Raw genomic sequence first — 23,603 nt, forward strand, 5'->3', positions numbered from 1 at the left:
TGTTTCAAATCCTAAAAGATGATCCTGTGAAGGGCTGAACTCAATATGCCAGCAAGTTTGGAAAACTCAGCAGTGGCCACAGGACTGGAAAAGGTCAGTTTTCATTCCAAAGAAAGGCAATACCAAAGAATGTTCAAACTACCACACAATTGCACTCATTTCACATGTTAGCAAGGTAATGCTCAAAATAGTTCAAGGCTTCATCAGTATGTGAACTGAGAACTTCCAGATGTATAAGCCAGATTTAGAAAAGGCATAGGAACCAGAGATCAAATTGCCAATGTCTGTAGGCTCATAGAAAAAGCAAGAGAATTTCAGAAAAAAAATCTACTTCTGCTTCTGTGACTATGCTAAAACCTTTGATTGTGTGGATCACAAGAAACTGTGGAAAATTCTTAAAGAGAAGGGAATACTAGACCACATTACCTGGCTCCTGAGAAACCTGTATGCAGGTTAAGAAGCAACAGTTAGAACTGGACATAGAACAACAAACTGGTTCAAAATTGGGAAAGGAGTACATTAAGGCTGTATGCTGTCACTCTGCTTATTTAATTTATATGCAGAGTACATCGTGCAAAATGCCAGACTTGATGAATCACAAGCTGGAATCAAGATTGCCAGGAGAAATATCAATAACCTCAGATATGCAGATGATACTACCCTAATGGCAGAAAGCAAAGAGGAACTAAAGAGCCTCTTGATGAAGGTGATAGAGAAAGGAAAAAAGCTGGTTAAAAATGCTTTATCATAAAACTAAGATCATGGCATCCGATCCAATCACTATGGCAAATAGATGGAGGGAAAAAATGCAAACAGTGGCAGATTTAATTTTCTTGGGCTCCAAAATCACTGTGCACGGTGACTGCAACCATGTGAAATGAAAAGACACTTGCTCACTGGAAAAAAAGCTATGACAATGTAGATAGCATATTAAAAAGCAGAGACATCACTTTGCCCACAAAGTCCCTTTAGTCAAAGCTATAGTTTTTCTAGTAGTCATGTTCATATGTGAGAGTTGATCCATAAAGAAAGCTGAGCACTGAAGAACTGATGCTTTTGAACTATGGTGCAGGAGAAGACTCTTGAGAGTCCTTTGAACTGCAAGGAGATAAAACCAGTTAATCCTAAAGGAAATCAACTCTAAATATTCATTGGAAGGACTGATGCTAAAGCTCCAATACTTTGGCCACTCATTGGGAAAGACCCTGAGGCTGGGAAAGATTGAGGGCAGGAGGAGAAGGGGGTGACAGAGGATGAGATGATTGGATGGCATCACCGACTCAATGGACATGAGTTTGAGCAAACTCCAGGATATAGTGAAGGACAGGGAAGCCTAGTGTGCTGCGGTCCATGAGGTCACAGTCAGGCATGATTTAGTGACTGAACAAGGTAACAATATTAATTTCATATCTGTGACAAATTTATCATGAGTATGTTAGATGTTAACATTAGAGGACTATCAGGTGAAGGGTGCATGTGAATTGAATCATTTCCATGAATTTTGCAACTCTTCTTTAAATTTAAAGCTATGGCATTGAAACATGTATACTATCATGTAAGAATCGAATCGCCAGTCTATGTCTGATGCAGGATACAGCATGCTTGGGGCTGGTGCACGGGGATGACCCAGAGAGATGTTATGGGGAGGGAGGTGGGAGAGGAGTTCATGTTTGGGAACGCATGTACACCCATGGTGGATTCATGTCAATGTATGGCAAAACCAATACAGTATTATAAAGTAAAATAAAGTAAAAATAAAAAACAAAAAAAATAAAAATAAATAAAAAAATAAAGAATAAGATGCTTGGTCTTACTATTCCTTAGTCTTGTCTATAAAAGGAATAAATATTTATGTTTTACAATATTACTTAAACATAAATTTGGTAAAATTGAAAAAAAAATTAAAAAAAAGAAAAATAAAGCGATTAGACATTTGAAGCAAGAAGTAACCTAGCTTTTTAGGGACAACAGAGTTCTAAAATTAGCTCAAGGCCACGTTGCAGGCTTGCAGTAGGTACCTGACTCTCAGCTCAGGGCTCTTTCCCCTCTATCCAGCTGCCACTAAGGAGTGACTGTTTCTGCTTCACCTGAAGAGTTCACAGTGTGACCTGCTGGTACAAGTCCAGGGAACTCCCTTAGATCACTCTACTTTTCTATAACCAGAAAACACAGCGGTGGTAGGTCAGTAAAACTGACCCAACTTTAAAGCCAGAGTCCAGAAGACTTAGTTAGCCAGTTCATTACCTATTTACTCAATATCCAAAGTCAATGCCAGTCAATAACTGGGAGTAAAAATGCAGCACCATTAGATGGAAAATGTGAAACATTCACAGACACACTGGTCTGGGCTAATCTATCTGATTATTCTTTCAACTGGTCAGAGGTTCTGCCACAAAGTGTCATTAAAAAAAAAAAAAAAAAAAAAACTTCCAGAAGGACAGAGGGGCCAAGTGATCACATTCTAGCCTCCTGATTCAGTTCAAGCTATTTTGCATCAACACAATCTAAACAGGGGCAAAAAAAAAAAAAAAAAGACCAGTTTTAGGGATACATAGTAAAGAAGTCTGTTTATGCTTCCTGTAACAAAATGTTATTTCTAGCCACTATAGAATATGCTTATCATTTTAGAATGAATGATGACAAGCAACAATGTCCTGAAAATTGTTATTTCATTGCACTAAACTTATATTTACTTGTAAATTTTAGAGGTTTAATCTTTTTAAGTCAAATTTCAAGGTTTCCAGAGGTTGTGGGCAGAGGACAGGAAGTGCATCCACATCTTCGTAGGAGCAAACACTCTGTCCTCAGTTCTTCAGGATATGGATCTCTACAGTGGGCTGATGCTAGATAGAGTTGTCTTTTAGCTGTTTGGTATGATTGTGTTTGTTATTAACTATAGAAGGTTTATTTTTCTGTTTAAAGCAAAATTAGCCTAAATCCCTATTTCTTAAGTCTTCCAGTAATAGTTTGTTGCATAGAAAACAGTCTGCATGATATTTAGAGTTCAGCTTCTTTTAGACAGCACTTATCTTTGGGCCGATCACGGCAAATTAGTCACTTGTGTTAAAAGCAAACAGACAAAAATTCGAACCCCCTCCTCAAATAAAACTCCCTGCTCCTAAAGAGGACTGTGAAGAAAAGGGAACTGGGCCGCCCATTAGTTTGGTTGAAAGAGTTCTTACATTATAGCCACAAGGATTCTGTGCCTTTTCAGAGAATGAGCTCCCTCAGAGTTATAAAATGCAGGGTTTTGGGGGTGCATTTGCTTAAAAGATTCTAGCTTTAGCACATTAATATGAAACACAGGATCTCATCAACACAGAGTCAGGCAACTTCTGGCCTCTAGAAGCCCTGCTGAAAAGTTATTCCAGTAAAATGTAAAACGTTGCAGTGTGGTGTATAATTTAAAAAATACAGCCCATAGTACATGAGATTTTGCTAAGAAAAGGTTCTCACTCCCTACCAATTATCCTCTTCCATTGGCCTGATTTATTTCCCTATATTCATAAAGACTTACAGGCTTGGCAAGAATGCTATGGTTTTGTAATGAGGTGATATATTCTCCACTTACTGAAGATGTATTTTTGTTTCAGGAAACACCTGCTCCAACATGGCTGCTGCTGTTTTAGCAAAATAGAGATCTTGGGATTGGATGTCAAAGAGAAGATCTGACTTGTGCAACACAGATACATTTACTTATAGTTGATGTCTTTAGGAAAGAGTTATTCAGGGCTCTTTATGGTGATTTGTGACTGGTCTTAATTAGAAGAAATATGAGAAATGAAGAAAGCTGATATTCACTGAATTCTTCATGGCTATAAGTCCATGGGGCTGGAGAAGACTTTTGAGAGTTCCTTGGACAACAAAGATATCAAACTAGTCAATCCTAAAGGAAATCTACCCTCAATACTCATTGGAAGGACTGTTGCTGAAGCGGAAGCTCTAATACATCGGCCACGTGATGTGAAGAGCTGACTCATTGGAAAAGACCCTGATAATGGGAAAGGTTGAAGGCAAAAGGAGAAAGGGGCAGCAGAGGATTATATGGTGAGATAGCATCACTGACTCAATGGACATGAATCTTGGCAAACTGTGGGAGTTAAAGGAGGACAGAGGAGCCTGGCATGCCACAGTCCGTGAGGTCACAAAAAGTCAGACACGACTTTGTGACTAAACAACAACCTAAGCACACAGTGAAAATTAAAGTTATATTTGTATCACCACACCATTTTATATGCGTTTCTTTAGGAGGGCTGGGGGTAGCTCTTTGGTGGTAGGCATGGTTTTTAGGTTATAGCTCTCTCTCCCTCTTTGTCCATCTGTATGTCTATCGTTCTTGTTTTCCATAGTTGTTTGCCCTAAGTACATGGCACTGCAGAGCCCTTTTCTGCTAAAAGCAGCATACTTATGAATATCTGATTAATACCAGTATATGGAAAATCCACAGAACCTAGTCCTAGCACCAAATCATTCCAGAAAATAGCTTGTGTTTTATATATATATATAAAGAAAAAAATGTATTGTATTTACTATTCAGCTTCTTTTAAAGACCACACTTCTTTGGGCTGATTAGCACCAATTACTGACTAGTTCTCTAATACAAGAGGATTATCGTATCAGAAAATACATCATGAAATAAGCATAGCAAATGAATGAATTTTAAATCTTATTACAAGACTGGCAACCTCTTCCTCCAAACTCTCAACCTTAAGTACTCAGAAAAAATTTTCTCTTGGTTGTAACTTATCTTCACATCCTTTATAACCTCTCCCAGTTTATATACTCATGACACTATGACATCATAGGTATTTAAAATGGATCATCAATCAGTTGTACAGAGAGAGCAAATAGCCACTTAATCAATGCAAACCATAGTCAGAAGTTTACCTTAGTTCCTTGAAGGGATCTGCCCTGACATTAGGTGTCTCTATAGATTTAGGGAACACTGTGCCCTCTGCTCCTGCAAACAAAAGAAAAAAGCAAACAGAGGTTGGAGTGTTGGATGGGTCAGCACAATGAGTGGAGTTAAATGCGGTGAATCCTTTATACAAACCAATACACACGTATCTGCCACTGGCTCTAGGGCACGTCTCTGTGCTAGGAGAGCATTGAATCAACTCATGTAAACAGTCTTTGAAAAAACTAGTAACTTCTTTTGAATGTGTTCTTGCTGAGATCAGAGTAAGGTCATGAGGCAAATACCATGTCGACTTGTGAAAAAAAGATGCCTAGAAATGGCATCTCATAAAATATTAACAGCTGTCCAGCTGAAAGTGTTTTGAAAACCAGCAACTGGAACTCTGTTACTGCAGCACAGGGCACAAATCACTTAACACATATAACATCTAAGCAGTGGGTTAGATGGTGGAGAATACTGTAAGACTATAAGGTATTTGCCTAATGAAAATTAAGCCAATATTTTTCAGCAAATCAAGTTCTACACTATTATCTTGAAATCTTAAACAAAAGAGAACACTATGAGAGATCATTTAAAGTTCAGCACTTTTACAAGTTGAGTATTAATATTGATTCCCAACCCAATCTAGACATTCAGCTCTTGATTTTGCCATGAGCTTTTATCTTTACAATTTGTCAACACCAGTTGAATCTTTCCATCCATAAAGATTGTGATTATCTGATTTGTCTACTCTCAAAGTGTCTTAAAATCATTTAAGCCTCAGTTTATCACAGACAATTGCAATGGATATTTGTTTTACAATTAAACTTAGGCAGTATCCTGTACTCTGAAGTAAAGGTGCTTACTTTTATATGTTCAGTGTATTTCTTTGATGCTGTAAGAAGGGGTGGAATAATATCTTGCACTCATGTGTGAATTTTAGGAATCCTCTTGCACTCTTATAATGTGTAGAAATCCTCCATTAACCACTATTATTCTAAATCCAGGTTTATTCTGACACATACTAATGAGTCTATGAAAATGAATTGATTTCCTGGCTTTTGTAGCAACTATGGAAACATTTATTTGATGGGTGTAGCAGACCACAAGCAAAATAAAAAATTTTTTCTTCCATAATACTATATATGGTCATTAAAATAATATTCTGGTGACTATTATTATTAGTAAGATCAATAACATTATTCTGTGAATAATAACTATCATCCTCAGCTAACATTTTCAAGTAACTATCACATTGCTAGATACTATCATATATATATATGTATATATACACATATATATAATTTATTTACTACAACAAGCCCATAAAATTGACAGTTCCAAGTGTCATAGGGGCACTTCATGTGGGGACATTTAAGATCTTTCACTGTCCATAGACATTTTTACTTTCTAAGATCCCAAATCACATCATTTCAAATATATCAAAATGTACCCACAGCCCCGTTAAATTCAATTTTCAGTATAAATTTTCATAAGAATGTTCAGTTTTATTAGGTATGTATTATTTATTTTGCTCCTGTGATTGAAGCTTTGTTGTGTTCTTAATAACTGTGATGCTTAATTTTATGTGTCAACTTGACCAGATCAAAGATGTCCAGATATTTGACTAAACATTATTTCTGGATGTGTCTGTGAGGGAATTTCCAGATGTGATTAGGAGTAGCACTCGAATAGGCGGGTCGAGTACAGCAGTCTGCCCTCTCCAGTATGGGTAGCCATCATCCTATCAGATGAGGGTCTGAATACAACAAACTGGAGGAAGGAAGTGTTCAGCCCTTCCTGCCTGACCCTGTGAGCTGGAACATTGATCTGCTGTCAGCGATCCTGGTTCTCAGACCTTCAGACCTAGACTGGAATCGACACCACTGACATCCCTAGTATTCAGGCATTCAGACTCAGACTAAACCATCCCACTGGCCTTCCTCAAGTCTCCTATTTAACAGACTGACTGTGGGACTTCTCAACCTCTGTAAGTGTGAGCTGATTTCTTACAACAAGTCTCTTTCTCTATACAGACCTTATTGGTTCTGTTTCTCTAAAGAACTCTGACTGATGCTGTGACTGAATAAGAATGGGGTAGATTACAAATTACAATGTAGCTTTTGTTACATATGTGTTATATTTGATTTTACAGAATATCCATTTTAAATCTCCAACATTTTTGGGGTCTTTTGAGGGGCGCTGTGAAGGCTGCCAAGTAGATAAAACAGGCTTGCAGAACAGGACAGTGACTGACACATCAGAAGGTGGCTCTGGGTTGTCTGAAACCCAAGACCATGCCCTCAGCCACCTCTCAGCACCAGCTCGCCTGTCACTGAACAACTCTCATCTGCTGGTACTGCAGCTATCAGGGACTTCCCTTTGACATTCTTAGAGATGCTTAGTTCTTAATCATTTGAACTCTATTTAAAAATGTCTATATTTCTATGTAATATATGTAATTTAAAGGAACAATTATATGTCTCAATAAGAAGAGAATTATTTGTTTATTTATTATCTACACTCTCTAGTCTCAGCTCAAATCTCTTTTTCCTCTACCAAGAATTCCATGAACGCTGCAACAGAAAGAGTATTACCTATTTCCAAATCAGCCATCATTGTCTGACACACTCCCCTGCCGATGAACACAGCCCATGGACAGCGTTCATCATTCGAATTTTTACTAGAATGCTGTGAAGACTCATGTTTCACCTCTTTCTCATGCCCATCATTTTATAAGACCTTTGAAGCCAAAGAAGATCTATTTTGCAACTTCTGCAACTGTGCCAAGTACACACACATAGTATAGCATAGACTTATTCCGACCAATAATCCCAAAACAAAGAATGGCAAGCTCTTATGAACAATGAACCTCAAAAGCTTGGGCCAATTTTATACCCCATCCAGACTTTGTCCTGACCCTATTTACTTATCAAGTACAGTAACAAAACTTCATCTGCCGCTTTACTTCTTACATCTTGCTGGACTAGGCTCAAGAAGGAATTCCTCTATTGTATCTGGGGAACTGAGCTCTGCCACCCTTCTAAATATACGTATATAGTGTGACAATAGTGCACCCAGTACATTACAAATGCTCATTCTCTGTGTTTGTGGAAAGAAACAACATGGTCTCCTTTGAACAGCTGAGCTTGGTCCTCAGCTCGCTGACCTGCAGTCGCATCCGCTGCACTCCTGGCTAGGAACATGTCTCGCTCTGTGTCATATCCTCACCATCTAGCACAGTGCAGGTGCTCAACAAATACTTGTAAGATGGCCACAGCACTCATGAGGTACTGAGCACACATCATTCGGGGTCTACCTTGGAGACATCTCATTTCTTCAACTACACTAAGCTCAGTGTGGGCAGGGGCAAGGTCCAATAGAGAATACAGCCAGAGTTGACTTTAGATTTCCAAGACTTCTACTGGATTCATTTCAGTAAATACTGACACTTCTATAAGAGAACTAGTTTACTGCTCTAAAACTCCTCATGTTTCATGTATTAAATGAATGTTCACAATCACGACCCAATGCATTTTAACTATACCTCTAAAATAAGAGTATGCTTATAAAGGAATGCTATTTGGGTTAAACATAAATATTTCTTTAAAGTAAAATACAATCTAAAGGCTTGCATTTTCTTTCACAGACCAAGAAACTTGCTTATCCTGTAGATAAGAGAACTGGGGCTAAAGGCATGTTTAGCTCCTGGTCCTATGGCCAGTGAGTGCTAGAGCTGGGCTTCACATCTGGGCATCTGACTAAAGAACTCACGTTTAGCCATGGTGCCCTAGAGTCTTGTTTTCTCAGTGCCAGTCAATGTGGTACACGCTGAAGGGAAGCCAGCAAAACCCAGAGGGGCTGAGCTCTGATAGGTGGAGAAGATGGGTGACTGATAGACTCTGATGTGGATCAAAGTCAAGGGCATGACACTCAAGCTCCTTCAGCTTCCACTGTCCAACCAGATGCCCTTTGATTTTGTTTTTGCTGGACTCTTCAGCCACAGGGGTCCATATGTCCTATATGCACTGGAGGAAGGACTCACGTATATGATTTTCCAGGGGGAGGGAACAAAATCTCTCACTAGCTAAGTAACCTTGGACATAAATCTCTCTGATGCTAAGTTTTCTTCTCTGAAAAGAAGGGATATTGATAATACCCTCATCTCCCAGGAATCTTGGGACACTAAATGAGATTTCTGGTCCATAGCAATCATCAGATGACAGCTAATAAAATAATACTACTCTTATGAAAATGTCCATGAACCCTATTCTTTCCTCCTCTTATCTGGGTCCTCTATGACTCTTAAAAATGAAAATTTAAAGCATGTACTAAAACCTAGAAACAATTGCAACTGTCTTCATTTGATTATCAAAAAGACCCTGGGAAATTAGGACTATTAATTTCTGCTATTATGAAGGTACAATGGGAGATTCAGAGATGTCAAGAAATTTTCCTAGGTCACACATGAGGAGGGAGAGCCAGGATTTGAATTCCAGCATTTCAGCTCTGAAACCAATGCTCTTGACCCTACTGTAGACCCTCATTCAGCAGATTAAGTAACTCTCTACTTGCTCATCTTTTATGAAACATGAAAAAACACCCATGTTTATAGCCTCAAGTAACACCTGCTAAATTCCTTAACACTTGTCTTCTAAAAATAATTCCCATGTACAATGAAATAACACATTTCCAAAAGACCATTTCTTTCCAAGTCCTATCCAATTTCTTATTTTCACACCATTTTTCACTTTTCCAATCTGCAGAGTGGACAATCATCCATCAGGAGGAATCTCCCCATCCCACTCTCTAGCCATTTTTAGATAATAAAGTATTATCAATTTTATTACTTCAAAAAGATTTCTATTAAAGCCATACCCACTGATTCCTTCTTTGACACAAGATAATTTACTGACAATAAATGTTCATAAACAGTTTGAGTGAAAAATCTATAAAGTCATTTCAGTTTTATTTTAAGTTCCATTTAATATCCCTCAAAAATGATTTCATCAATGTGTTTCCATTAGCTGGTTCTCTGCCCAATAACTTAATTCCACACAATCAATCAGGAACTTATAGAGCATGTGACAGGATCTTTCTAAAGTGTTTTGAATCATCATAAAGATCAGCTCAATGGCTCTTTTTTCCTACTAGCACAGGTAGGGGGTAAACTCACCAAAAAAAAAAAGTCTCTAATGTACTTTGTTGCCATAGTAACAAAAAAGCCAGCTTCCCTTCTCTGGAAAGTATACTTAAGTTCAGAGCCCAGTTTAGTCATGCTTTTCCCTCAAAGTGTTCTGTATGTCAAGAGACCTGAAATCCATTCCCATCTCTGTAATGCTGGGAAAATCCCACAACCCTCTGTGGCCCTTGATTTCCTTCACTATAAAATGAGGGGTGGGATGAGAAGTGTCAGAGCTAAACTGTTTTCTCCCAAAATTGAAAATTTTTTAAGGTAACAATCTAATTTAAACAGAAGACTGTCTTTAGTCACCTTCCTTTCCTACCAGGAAAACAGCAACCCTGGGAGAGTGCGTGTGTGCACGTGCGTGCGTGCGTGCGTGCGTGTGTGTGTGTGTGTGTGTGTGTGTGTGTGTGCGTGTGCTCAGTCATGTCTGACTCTTTGCCACCCTGTGGACAGTAGCCTGTCAGGCTCCTCTGTCCATGGCATTCTCAAGGCAAGAATACTGGAGTGGGCTGCCATTCCCTTCGCCAGGGGATCTTCCCAGCCCAGTGATCAAATCCAGCCTCTTCTGTCTCCTGAATTGGCAGGTGGATTCTTTACCAGTGTGCCCAGCCCTGGAATGGAATACCAAAGAGAAATGCTAAAAATATCTCAGTATTTAAGGAAAAAGGAACATCAAAGGAGAGAGACATTTGTCCAATTTAAACTGTAATTAGTTAGTAGAAATAATCACCAGAAAATAGATTGTAAGAGATAAATGATAGAGAGCAAAATTTATTGTAGATGAGACTAACCAAAATAAAAACCTGGTTTGTAACTCTTTATTGATCTAGAGCAACTCCAATTTTATAAAAATAATAAACATTAAAGTGCCTAAATCTGTACATGTTGAAAACAGTCATGGATTAAATACTAGAAGAAAAATTTAGATTGCAGAAAATTGGACTTGAGAGAAAAGTGAGACACAAAAGAAAAAATTGCAGTGATAGAGGACATAATTAGTAACTTTGGAGATCAAGAAATACAGGAAAAGGACTACTGTTACAGGGATCGATTTCAAGAAAAACTTTTAAGATGGGCAGACATGGTTTATGAATACTGTTTAGAAAACTGATGAAGGAATTAAATAAGCTTAATGGGTTTGCTTTGCTAAATTTCTTCTTGATATGCATTCTTTAATATGGACATAATTATGATTAATGCTTTTGTATTAATGAAAATAGACTGAAAATCATCTTTTTGTTAAAACCATGGAGCTAAAATGTTCAACAGGTTCCATATATGAGTTAAAATATCTGATGATCACTGTTTGAAGTCAAACTGTCCTAAGTTTTCCAATTCCTGTTGCTTGGATAGATATATCCTGATTGACAGTCCTTAATATTAGCCATATTTTACCTGATAAGATAAAGTTCTATTTTTATACCAACACTAGATTATAAAACAGAAAGAATGTCAGTCCAAAAAAATGGTGATAAGAAAATAGGAGAAAGGAGAAATGATGATGTGATTTCTTGAAATAACTGAGAACTGGGAAACCAAAGACCTGATTTTCCATAAGCTTATAGCTGATCTTTGGTAATTTACCCTTAGGTGTTGTTTCCCCATTTGTTATACAAAGTAGGGGTGGTGACTGGATGAGGCCACCTCCAGTCCTGCTATTTTACAAACCTCCAGATAATGAACCCAATGGCCCAGAGGGGCAGGGAAGGTAGGCTTGATAAGCCCAAACTTAAATGTATTTAACAAATATTTATTGAGCAGGGCACTGCAGAGGTGAACTAGAGAGACATGGAGCTTATAGACCAATAGAATGTAGTATATTCCAGGAGGATACAATGGTGAGTTTAAAGATCAGTAATTAAATAATCTCAGAAATAAAATATACTAGTAACAAATGTTGATAAAAGACTTGAAAGGAAAATCAAACATGTCTTTGAAAGTAAAGAACCTGGAGCCACAGGTTGGTCTGGCAGGTATGTTTCCCTGAAAAGGGGAAGTTTCGCTGATATTTAAGTGTTTAGTAATGACCTAGTCAAGAGAGGGAAAAGAGTACATAAACATGGCAGGGTGGAGAAGCTGAGGTCAGTAAGGAAGATTGGTGTGGCCAGACCATATTTATCACCGGTGAGCAGTGTGGAATGACACTGGAGAGATAGGTTGGCCCAGGTAACGAAGAGTCATGGTGAAGGTATATATATGTATGTATGTGTGTGTATAATATATATTTTAAAATATATGAATATACATAAATTTTATATATTATATATATAGACTATATATATATATGGCCACATGATATGGTGGACAAATATATATGAAATTAGGACATTTCAAGGTGAAAATATTAAGCAGACCTGAGCAAGTTGGCATTTTTCAGATTGTGGTGGCAGCATGTTATGGTCGGCATATTTGTGTCCCCCTAATGGCATCCGGTCCCATCACTTCATGGGAAATAGATGGGGAAACAATGGAAACAGTGTCAGACTTTATTTTTGGGGGCTCCAAAATCACTGCAGATGGTGACTGCAGCCATGAAATTAAAAGATGCTTACTCCTTGGAAGAAAAGTTATAACCAACCTAGATAGCATATTCAAAAGCAGAGACATTACTTGGCTGACTAAGGTCCGTCTAGTCAAGGCTATGGTTTTTCCTGTGGTCATGTATGGATGTGAGAGTTGGACTGTGAAGAAGGCTGAGTGCCTAAGAATTGATGCTTTTGAACTGTGGTGTTGGAGAAGACTCTTGAGAGTCCCTTGGACTGCAAGGAGATCCAACCAATCCATTCTGAAGGAGATCAGCCCTGGGATTTCTTTGGAAGGAATGATGCTAAAGCTGAAGCTCCAGTACTTTGGCCACCTCATGCAAAGAGTTGACTCACTGGAAAAGACCCGTATGCTGGGAGGGATTGGGGGCAGGAGGAGAAGGGGACGACCGAGGATGAGATGGCTGGATGGCATCACGGACTCGATGGACGTGAGTCTGAGTGAACTCCGGGAGTTGGTGATGGCCAGGGAGGCCTGGCGTGCTGCGATTCACGGGGTCGCAAAGAGTCAGACACGACTGAGCGACTGAACTGAACTGAACTGAAAAGTCACATGCTCCAACTGTAACCCTCACCAGAACTCATCCATGCTGGTGTCCTGGTTTCAGACCTCCCAGCCTCCAGAACAGTGAGAAATAAATGCCTTGCTGTTTAAGCCACCCAGTCTCTGGTATCCGTTATAGCAGCCTGAGTTGTCTGAGACACTGTATCGTGGAAAAGACACTGGTGGAGGGCCAAGGTATATGAGGCAAAGCAGGGCAGACATGATAACAGGCTGCACTAAAGAACTGGCAGTCAGGTGGAGAAGTGCGGATGAGTTAGGAGAAACGTCGAGAGGAAAACCAATGGGATCTAGTGAGGTGCTGGATAAAAGGGAGACAGCGATGACCTCAGGGCCCAAAGCAACAGCTGAAATTGTGGTCAAAGCCAAGTGATTAATACCCAAAGCCAGCTGTGCTCAAGGCAACCTCACACTTCTCCAATAAAATCTAGCTTCTTTGACATTTTTTATTTTAACTGCAATTGAAATTGCCTTTACTCAATAACAGAAGTTGCTCTGCATCCAACTGTATTTTTTCTGTGGAGGTACAGGTAACATGACAAAGAGAAATTTAAGTCTCTTATAGAGATTATAAGCACTAGAAGAAAACTATGAATAATGTAATAATTCTTTGAATAATGAACACTGTCTTCTGTGAAAGATAATTTTCTGGTTACTCTAATGTTTTAGCTGAACACATGATCATATGTCTCCTATTGCTTAAAATCTTCCTAAATTACATGAGATAATGGTTTTTGCCTCTGTAAGTCCAGGCTCATGACATGGTTACACTTTGATACTTAAATCTATAATGTCTTAGTGAGATCCATTTTTCCTGAAAACCAATCTTCTCTACAGCACATTACCCAAGGTATGTATAAGAGAGTGAATTGTGGGAGAAATGATCAAAGGAAATTCCTTAGAATTTTCCACAGAAACAGTGCTTTTGTATTTAGTTCCTATCATGAAGGTTTGACTTTCTCTTAATAGTATTATTATTCAGTGAAAAATTCTTTTCAAGGAGTGAGTTGGGTTATGTTTAATCAACAGTTTAAAGTGAATCAAGTAATGAATGAGACTGTAGAGTTTTCACAAATTTCAGGATTAACCATTGAATGAGGCTGTCAATTTCTGAAAGCTGCCCCACACATGAGCAACAGATAGATGCAAGGCAGTAACTTTGAGTGAAAAAAGTCACTTGAAGTAATAACTTAATCCCATTGTATCTCCCTGGATGCTGGTGGCATTTAATAAACTGCTCACAGAAAACATTTGTGGTCATTACAAGTTGTTTCTAGGATATGCACCAAATACATTATTTTTAGGAATCAGGACAGATTTGCCTAACCTAAAAGTACAGATGATTAATTCACTTAACAAATGTTTATAGAGGGCCTACTCCATAAATGGGTTGGTGGGGAAAACAGAGTCAGACTTTCTTCTTTATGGGATCAAAAATACAATATCTATAGCCACTCTAAGCATTGCAATATTTGTTGTCTATAAATAGTAAACAATTATGTACGATGTGTATGGCACAATGCTAAAGCAATATTCACTGTGAAGCTTTGATCTCTACCCTTTTATGCAGTACTATTATAGTTAGAAAGATATTCAAGAACAAATTTAAATTGAGTTTTCATAAAAATTCGTATAAACCATGCACTCTCAATGTGGGTAAAGTAGTTACCAATGTGGGTAAAGTAGTTCCCAAAATACAAAATTTGGTCTTGGAGCCAAAATGAATCTTAATTCATTCAAGAATAAAGTACAAATATACGTAAATAAATATACATTATCTATTATACTATAATTTCATTGGAGGGGTATAATTAGGGGAATAAAGAACTGAAATGACTGCTTAGAAGAGGAATATCAGAAAAAAGGGTGAAGAACTTTTAAGCCCACTGCTGAGATCTGCTCAGAAAAAAAATCGCGGAAATAGTCCTTTCAAAATATTAAGTCTCAATGGCAATGCAACTAGTCACCAAGGACTTCTGATGGAGATGTACAATGAGATGAATGTTGTTTTTATGCCTGCTAACACAGCATCCATTTTGTTGCCCATGGAACAAGGAATAATTTCGACTTTCAAGTTTTATCTATCTTAAGATTATAGCTGCCAGAGAGGGTGATTCCTCTGATGGATCTGAGCAAAATAAATTTAAAAATTGTGGAAAGAATTCACCATTTTAAATGCCATTAAGAACATTCATGGGAAGAGATCAAAATATCAGTTTTAACAGGAATTTGAAGAAACTGATTCTAACTCTCATGGATGACTTTGAAGTGCTCAAGACTTCATTGGAGGCAGTAACTGCAGATGTAAAAGAAAAAACAGTAAGAAAACTAGAATTGGAAGCTGGAAAATGTGACTGAATTGCTGCAACCTCATGACAAAATGTTAATGGATGAGGAGTTGCTTCTTATAGATGAACAAAGAAAGTTTCTTTTCTTCTCTCGTTGGCCTTGCCATGTGGCATTCAGGATCTTAGTTCCCTAACCAGGGATCGAACTTGCACCCCTCACAATGGAAGCTGAGTCTTAACTACTGGATGGCCAGGGAAGTTCCAGAAAGTAGTTTCTTGAGATGAGATTTGCTCCCAGTAAAGAGGTTGTGAAGATTATTCTGATGGTAACATAGGACTTAGACTATTACATAAATTTATTTAATAAAGCAGTGGCAGGTTTTTAGAGTACTGATTCCAATTTTTGAATAAGTTTTACTGTGGATAAAATGCTATCGAACAGCATTGCATGTTACAAAGAAATCCTTCATAAAAGGAAGAGTCAATCACTGCGGCAAACTTCATTGTTAAGAAATTACTATAGCCACCCCAGCATTCAGCAACCACCACCCTGATCAGTCAGATGTCTTTGTAGTTAGCTGTTAGAGCTCAAGGTATGTTTTTCAAGGTGGAGTTGTAAACCACTGGGATATGAACTTAAAATCAATAGGATACAGAAGATCATGAAAACCAAGTGAATAGATGAAATTAATCAAGAAATGGTTACAATAATTCAACAGATGGCAAGGTCAGAATTTTAATGGATTCTAACATTTAACGTTTGGGTATGGGAAGATAAGCCATCAAAGGAAACAAAGTAACTGGCCAGAGAAATAGAAATGGGGTAACACAGGAAGTCAAGAGTGACAAGTATTCCAAGAAGGTGGGAGAAGTTACCTATATGCTTAATTGGCACTTAGAGGCAAGAGGAATTACAGTGTCCGAGGAATTTAACAACATGGGGGTCATTTACATCATATGAGACATTCTATGAAGAGCCTGAGGTGAATTCTTGTGGGTAGAGGAGTAAGTTGGAAGAGAAGTGGCTATAACAAGAGTTCCTACTTTGTGACAAGAAAATTATAGTAAGACAGTTGAGCATTAAATATTGGATATTAGATATTAAGACACAGCTCTGAACTGATGGTTAGTAACCAAAATTGGTAGGGGCCTAATCCCCTGGAGAAGGGAATGATTATCCACTCCTGTATTCTTGCATGGAGAATTCCATGGACAGAGGAGCCTGGTGGGCCCCAGTCCATGGGGTCACAAAGAGTCAGACACAACTGAGCGACTAACACGTTCACTTTTCCACTTTCAGGTCGGTTTTATGGCACAGGCACCCCACTCCAGTACTCTTGCCTGGAAAATCCCATGGACGGAGGAGCCTGATGGGCTGCAGTCCATGGGGTCGCAAAGAGTCGGACATGACTGAGCGACTTCACTTTCTCTTTTCACTTTCAGGCATTGGAGAAGGAAATGGCAACCCACTCCAGTGTTCTTGCCTGGAGAATCCCACGGACGGGGAAGCCTGGTGGGCTGCCATCTATGGGGTCTCACAGAGTCAGACACGACTGAAGCGACTTAGCAGCAGCAGCAAGGGGAATTTTCTCAATTGCTTTGATGTGAGCAAGCAGAATGGGGATATTTGGGTTCATCTAGGTTGGAGATTTTACCAGGTATGCACACTGAAAGTAGAATGTAACAAGTTCAGGACTGCACAAGAAGACTGTGAAGAGGAATATGATACTGGGTAACTCATTTAGCTTCTTCTAGCCTCAGTTCCCAGCTTTGAGGAACAAGGATAATACTACTTCTCTCATAAAGCTATTGTGAGTATCTAAAACATGTATTAGAGAATTGTCCTCTAATATATACATATATATATTCTCTCTCTAAATAAATAGTGCTATGTGAGCCTAGTATATTAAAGTGCTCAAAACAACATGGGGGTCATTTACATCATATGAGACATTCTATGAAGAGCCTGAGGTGAACTCTTGTGGGTAGAGGAGTAAGTCGGAAGAGGAGAAGTGGCTATAACAAGAGTTCCTACTTTGTGACAAGAAAATTATAGTAAGACAGTTGAGCATTAAATATTGGATATTAGATATTAAGACACAACTCTGAACTGATGGTTAGTAACCAAAATTGATAGGGGCCTAATCCCCTGGAGAAGGGAATGATTATCCACTCCTGTATTCTTACATGTATTAGAGTAGTTGATATTGATGAAAACAAGAGGCCAGGATGACCAGAAAACACTGAATAATTTGAATCATAATAACAGAGAAGAATGAGATGTGTTTCCTTTCAAGTATTCTAGCAGTGTAACTGAACAAACCATACCATCAAGGTGAACACTTTAAATAATTGTGTAGAATGTGAAACCAAGGAGCAATTTAAGATTCATGTATAAAAAATATTCTGGTAAGATATGAAGAGACAAGTAGTTTAATTAAACAAACTCTGCTCCAGAAACCAACAGACCAGAACTCATGCTTGGCGTATCATTAAGCCAAAATTGGAAAAACTAAAAGGGAGCATTCAAGCAGCAAGCAACCTCATTTCAGTTTCTCATGACTACATTATTGTTGATAGTAAATAAAACCACACAATGAAACAAATAACTTCAAAACACTGGCTTTGTATTGCATTGATGGAACACCGGAATAAGGCAACCTCAGAGTCAGGACAGTATATGAATATCAGAGTACCTGCAACAGATGTTCAGCATGAAAAGCAGAGATGGGAGTGACAGAGGCTCCTTGGCTCTCAGAAATAATACAGTATGTGTCCCATGAATGGGATGAATGTGGCATTCCACTCACAGCTGCCTCCGGGTCTCTGTGGGGCAGGTGTCCAGAGTCAGACCACCAGTGCAGAGAGAAAGGGAGAGACGGATATGAAATGTGTGACCAGCTAGGAAAAGCCTGCCCTTCTACTTGAGAGTAGGGTGAGAAGGGAGCCCTGAAAACACTGCTTCCTCTGAGTCTTAGTTCTCAAGTGTCTCTCACAGTGTGAGAGCAATTGTGACTCCAAGAGGCAATGGAGGCTGGTGAGACCTAAGAGAATGACATGCGTGCGATTTTAAGGGCTTCCCGGTCATTGAAAGAGTAGATGAACCCTTTGTTCCTCTGGCCAAGCAGGCTGGAGGTGATGCTTTCCTATGGAGAAGGAAATTGAAACACTAATTGAGGACCACAAGGAAACACTGCCTAAAAAATAATTGGAGAAACTTATAAAGACGTTTTCAGGTGTTGAAGACAATTACTTGAAAAGTGAAACCACCGAGTTGAAATCATAATGAAAGTGCTGAACGTCTGAAAGTATTAAAACACTTGAATGATTAAATTTCAGAATACAACATATAATGAAGGCCTCAAAATCAACAGATTTTACAGGTGACTTAAATGGTAATATTTTCTGTGTGACTTTTACCTTATCCACTGAATTTATCCCTAATAAGGCCAGCATGTTACTTTATCAACACCTGTTTTTCCCTGACAACAAAAATACTAGTATTTCATGGTAGCAAAATGCTCAGCTAAATAATCACTTTCTCAGACTCATCTGAAGCAAGGGGTGGCAGTGTCATGATTTTATCGAATGAGACGTAGGTAGAAGTCTATAGAGTGAGGCGCTGGGCAAGCTTTTACTGTCCTAATAGGAAGGTACAAAATGTTGCTGGTTCCATTCTTCTGCCTGCCTGAACATCAACATAATATCTGGAGTGGTAACCATCTTCCTACCATGAGACAAAGACCGATAGGATTTCAGATATGTTGTGTCAGACGACTAAGTTAAGTTAGTTAAGTCAAGTCGTGTCAGTTGTGTCTGACTCTGTGCAACCCCATAGACGGCAGCCCACCAGGCTCCCCCATCCCTGGGATTCTCCAGGCAAGAACACTGGAGTGGGTTGCCATTTCCTTCTCCAATGCATGAAAGTGAAAAGTGAAAGTGAAGTCGCTCGGTTGTGTCCGACTCTTAGCGACCCCATGGACTGTAGCCTACGAGGCTCTTCCATCCATGGGATTTACCAGCAACTGTCTGCTATCAGACTTCTTAAGGGAGAAAAACAAGTTCCTACTTATTATTTGTTTGAGTCACCTTACAAGAATCCTGTTGTTTTCCTCTTCCTAAGGTTCACTACCATTTTACTTGAGATGGAGCAGAGAGGAGAAGAAAATTGACCCTTTAAGAGGCAGACTCTTTACCTACATTTCTATTTTTTTTTTCCTACACATCAAATGACCAAAAGTTGGAAACCACTGTTACTGTACCTTCATACTACACTGAAGTACCAGATTGCTGGGTGGGGTTGTGTTTTCCCACACGCTTGCCTTTGCTCATGTTGTTCTCAGCCAGAAAGTACCTCTCTCTCTTTTTCAGTGTATCACATCCTTTAAGGCCTAGCTCCAGTGCCATCTCCATAGTGAAGCTTTCCCAGGTCCTCTCTGCTATCACTAACTGCAGCTTCTTTTGTGCCTCCAAAGTACACAACTCATATCTAGGGTGGTGCTCCTTTTCCTCTGTCTTGTGAGATGGTTTGCTGAATGTGTTTTCCCTTCACAACAGTGTAAGCTACTTAAAGTCAAGAACCACACTGTGGGGGTCTCTGTGCTTTTCTAGACAAGCAGCTACCAGCAAACTTAAATGCTTTGGATTTAATTTCACTTAAGCAGGGAAAGTTACAGAGTGAAAAAGAAGCTTCTAGAGGGGAGAGGCATGAACTGGTCAGTATCAGCTACACTGTACTGTGACAGCCTTACAGTTTTTTTGTCCTGGAAAGCAAATGGTTACATGGTCTCAGTGGGACAGCCGGATACCAATGCTGTAAGAACTCTCTCTTGTAACTTCTTCAATTGACTACTTTCAGCACAGCTTCCCAGAGCCCACCTGTAGCAGGCTTCTTGTCTGATTTACACCCTTTAATGAGTTCCTGTTTCCTTCAGCCGGAAGCCCAACTCTTTAACATGATGTGACCAGGCATGCTCCATCTCTTTAGCTTTGTCTGTGGCTTGATACCTTTTTTAAACTACTGATTTCTGTTCACTATCCCCATATTTTTGTCTTCCCTCCATTCCAAGCATAAAGTTAGGCCCTTGGCATAGTTTTGCTGTTTCTTTCCACAAAGTAAAATGTATTTTTTGTAGTGGACTACCCGGGTGGCGCTAGTGGTAAAGAATCTGCCTGCCAATGCAGGAGACTTAAGACATGCAGGTTGGATCAATGGGTCAGGAGGATCCCCTGGAAAAGGAAATGGCAACCCACTCCAGCATTCTTGCCTGGAGAATCCCATGGACAGAGAAGCCCGGCAGGCTACAGTGCATAGGGTCGCATAGAGTGGGACACGACTGAAGCAACTTAGCACAGCATGGCACATTCTTTGCGGAATATAGCTTTATGAGTTGTAACCCATAAAGTCCTGTATGAACCACCAAATGCAAATACAGTACAATCTCTTCACTCTAAACCCCTTTGAGCTCCCTTTTTGGAGTCAATTTTCTTTCAAGTCCTGAGTACTGGCTCCCACTGTTCTTGGACCTCGTAGTGTTACCTTTTCTAGAATGTCATACAAATGCAATCATTCAGCAGAGAGTGTGAGGTTTGACTTTAACTTAGCAAAATGCTTTTGAGTTTCATGATGGAAGGTTTTCAATGGATTAAAGGCAGAGCTGCCTTGAAATAGTGACACAGACGTAGAGAACAGATATGTGGGCACAGTGGGGGAAGGGGAGGGTGGGGTGAATTGAGAGAGTGGCATTGATGTGTACACACTTCCATATGTAAACCAGACCGCTAGTGGGGGGTGTTGTATAGCACAGGGGGCTCAGCCTGGTGCTCCGTGGTGCCCTAGAGGGCTGGGATGGGGCGTAGGAGTGCGGTTCAGGAGGAAGGGGATATATATATATATGTGTGTGTGTGTGTGTATAATTATGGGTATTTCACTTTGTTGTAAGCAGAAACTAACACAATATTGTAAAGCAATTATACCCCAAAAAACTGACACAAAAGTAAATAATAAAATTGATTAAATATTGTAAAAAAAAAAAAAAAAAGAGGCAGAGCTGTCTTAAATCATCAGCTAATCCTGTTCCTTCTAAAGGCCTAAACTTAGTGAGATAGTGTGCTGATTATCCTATAGGTGAGGGGGAAGGAGAGGAGTACTTTCGAAGGAAGCCAAAGGGAGAGGCGAATTTTGCCCTTGGTTTATAAGAACCAAGAGATCTAAGACCCTTTGAAGTCAAGAGTCACCCCTAAGGAAGTGACAGATTCTCAGAAGGGACAGCAGTGTCATGCTCCTCAGCAGTGTCATGAAGGCAGGCCTCCCTGCACAGGGGCCCAGAGCATCAGCAAAGATTCCTTAACTCTGTATGGCATGAAAGTTGAGAGTTGACATACTTTCATTGACCACACAGGCCAGCAAAATGAAAATATCAGATGTGATCTTAATCGACCAAAAATTAGTAGGCTTGTTCATATTTTCTCGATGCCACATATTCTTTCCCATTCCTGAGCAACCCAGTAATGATCGGGGTGAAATTTCATACCAGACCATCATAGGAGTTAAGGGTCACGTTTAGAGAATAAAAGTCATATCAAGTGCTGCCATCTATTAACTGCTTATTATTTGCCAGGCATTTCTCCAAGTACTTCACTCGGAGTAACTCATTTAATTTTCATGGTACCTCTATGAGGTACACAATATCATGTTCCAATTTTTAGATGACAAAAGTGAGGGGCAGAAGGGAATCACAGAGGGTGATTGTGGCAACCAGAATCTGAACTCAGGTAAATGTGGCTGCAGAGCCCAGGTTCTTAACTCGTTGCTGAACCTGTTATTCCTTCCACCATGAGTTTGAGAATTAAGAGTCATACTCCCCACATATCCTCCTCCAGACACAGACCACCCCAGAGTAGTAATGTCCAGTTATGCACATTCTACTCACAACCACTTCTTAGCTGAAGGATCACCTTAGTGCTCTTAAATTTGAGTTGCTACCTGGCCACACCTGGCCAGTCAGATTCTAGTTTGAGAACTGAAACTAAGCAACACAGTGAGTAATGCTGGTGAGTGACAGATACAAGACAACTAACATTTTCTGCTTTTACAGATAGAGTCTCTTTCATTTTCCTGGTAACCGTATGAGTTAAGAAACACTGACTCAGGCAGATTAAGTAATAAGTTACCCACTGTTACAAAGATAGTTAAAATAGAGCTGGGATAAAAATTGAGACAAACAGCTTACATTTTAACCATCAAAAATGTGGTTGGGGACTTTGCTGGTGGTCCAGTAGTTGAAAATCCTACTGCCAATGCAGCGGGCAAGGGTTTGATCCCGAGTCCAGGAATATCCCACACAGCATGGGGCAACTGAGCCCGAGCACCGCAACTGCTGAGCTAGAGCAGTTGCCCTAGAGCTCGCGAGCCGCGGTTACTGGAGCCTGTGGGCCCAGAGCCTGCACTCTGTGACGAGAAGCCACGGCCGTGAGAAGCCTGCACACTGCAATGAAGACCCAGCCTGAGTAAATAAATAAATAACACGTGGTTGGGGCTGGCAGTCATGTTGAAAGGTACATAAGAAGTAGCATCTCAGTGAGAAAATGTGGCAGAGCAGAGCAAAGAAGAGGGCACATGGCCCCAAGGGGCAGAGGAAACACCTGCATTCTAGAGGCTTCCCTGTTGATTTCATTATACTTGACAACGTGGATAAGTAGTCTTAAGTGAGTCTTAAGAGCTTAGCCTCTTCAAAGAGCAAATACCACAAGGAGGCAGCTCTTCAGTGAATGGAAGCAGAGGCTTTCCAGTTCCCTTACTTTTCAACATTAAACCGGAATCAGTGCAACTGTCCTAGTCTTGAGTTTCCATTCCCCTTTGCTTCTAATGTTTCATAACAGGTATCAAACCTTGGCTTGGCATTCAACTTAGATTAGGAAATATAGCTATGGAAAAAAGGTTAGTAAAAAGAAGGAAACTTCTTCAACTGTGTTCTTTATCATTAATAATTTGTGAGACTTAGCAGGAAACAAAGTCTGGAAAAAGAACTTCAAAAGAAGACACTACATCTGTCTATGACCAAGGTGAGACGTGAAGGGTGACAATGTCTTTTCCTGTTTAACACTTCCTTACTTTATTTTGACC

General features: G+C 39.5%; 1 protein-coding gene across 4 annotated transcripts in view; it reads right to left on the bottom strand.

Annotated features, from left to right (window-relative positions):
- Nucleotides 1-23,603, bottom strand: part of SGCD (sarcoglycan delta) — a 1,076,456-nt gene that overhangs the window by 109,496 nt on the left and 943,357 nt on the right. For all 4 annotated transcript variants that reach the window (XM_013965725.2, XM_018050121.1, XM_013965722.2 and 1 more), the window contains one exon: nt 4,888-4,960. In XM_013965725.2, coding sequence (XP_013821179.1) covers nt 4,888-4,960 — 73 coding nt within the window. The remainder of the gene's footprint in view (nt 1-4,887; nt 4,961-23,603) is intronic.

This window comes from Capra hircus, chromosome 7 (assembly GCF_001704415.2).
Source record: "Capra hircus breed San Clemente chromosome 7, ASM170441v1, whole genome shotgun sequence".
In the NCBI taxonomy this organism is placed as follows: Eukaryota; Metazoa; Chordata; class Mammalia; order Artiodactyla; family Bovidae; genus Capra; species Capra hircus.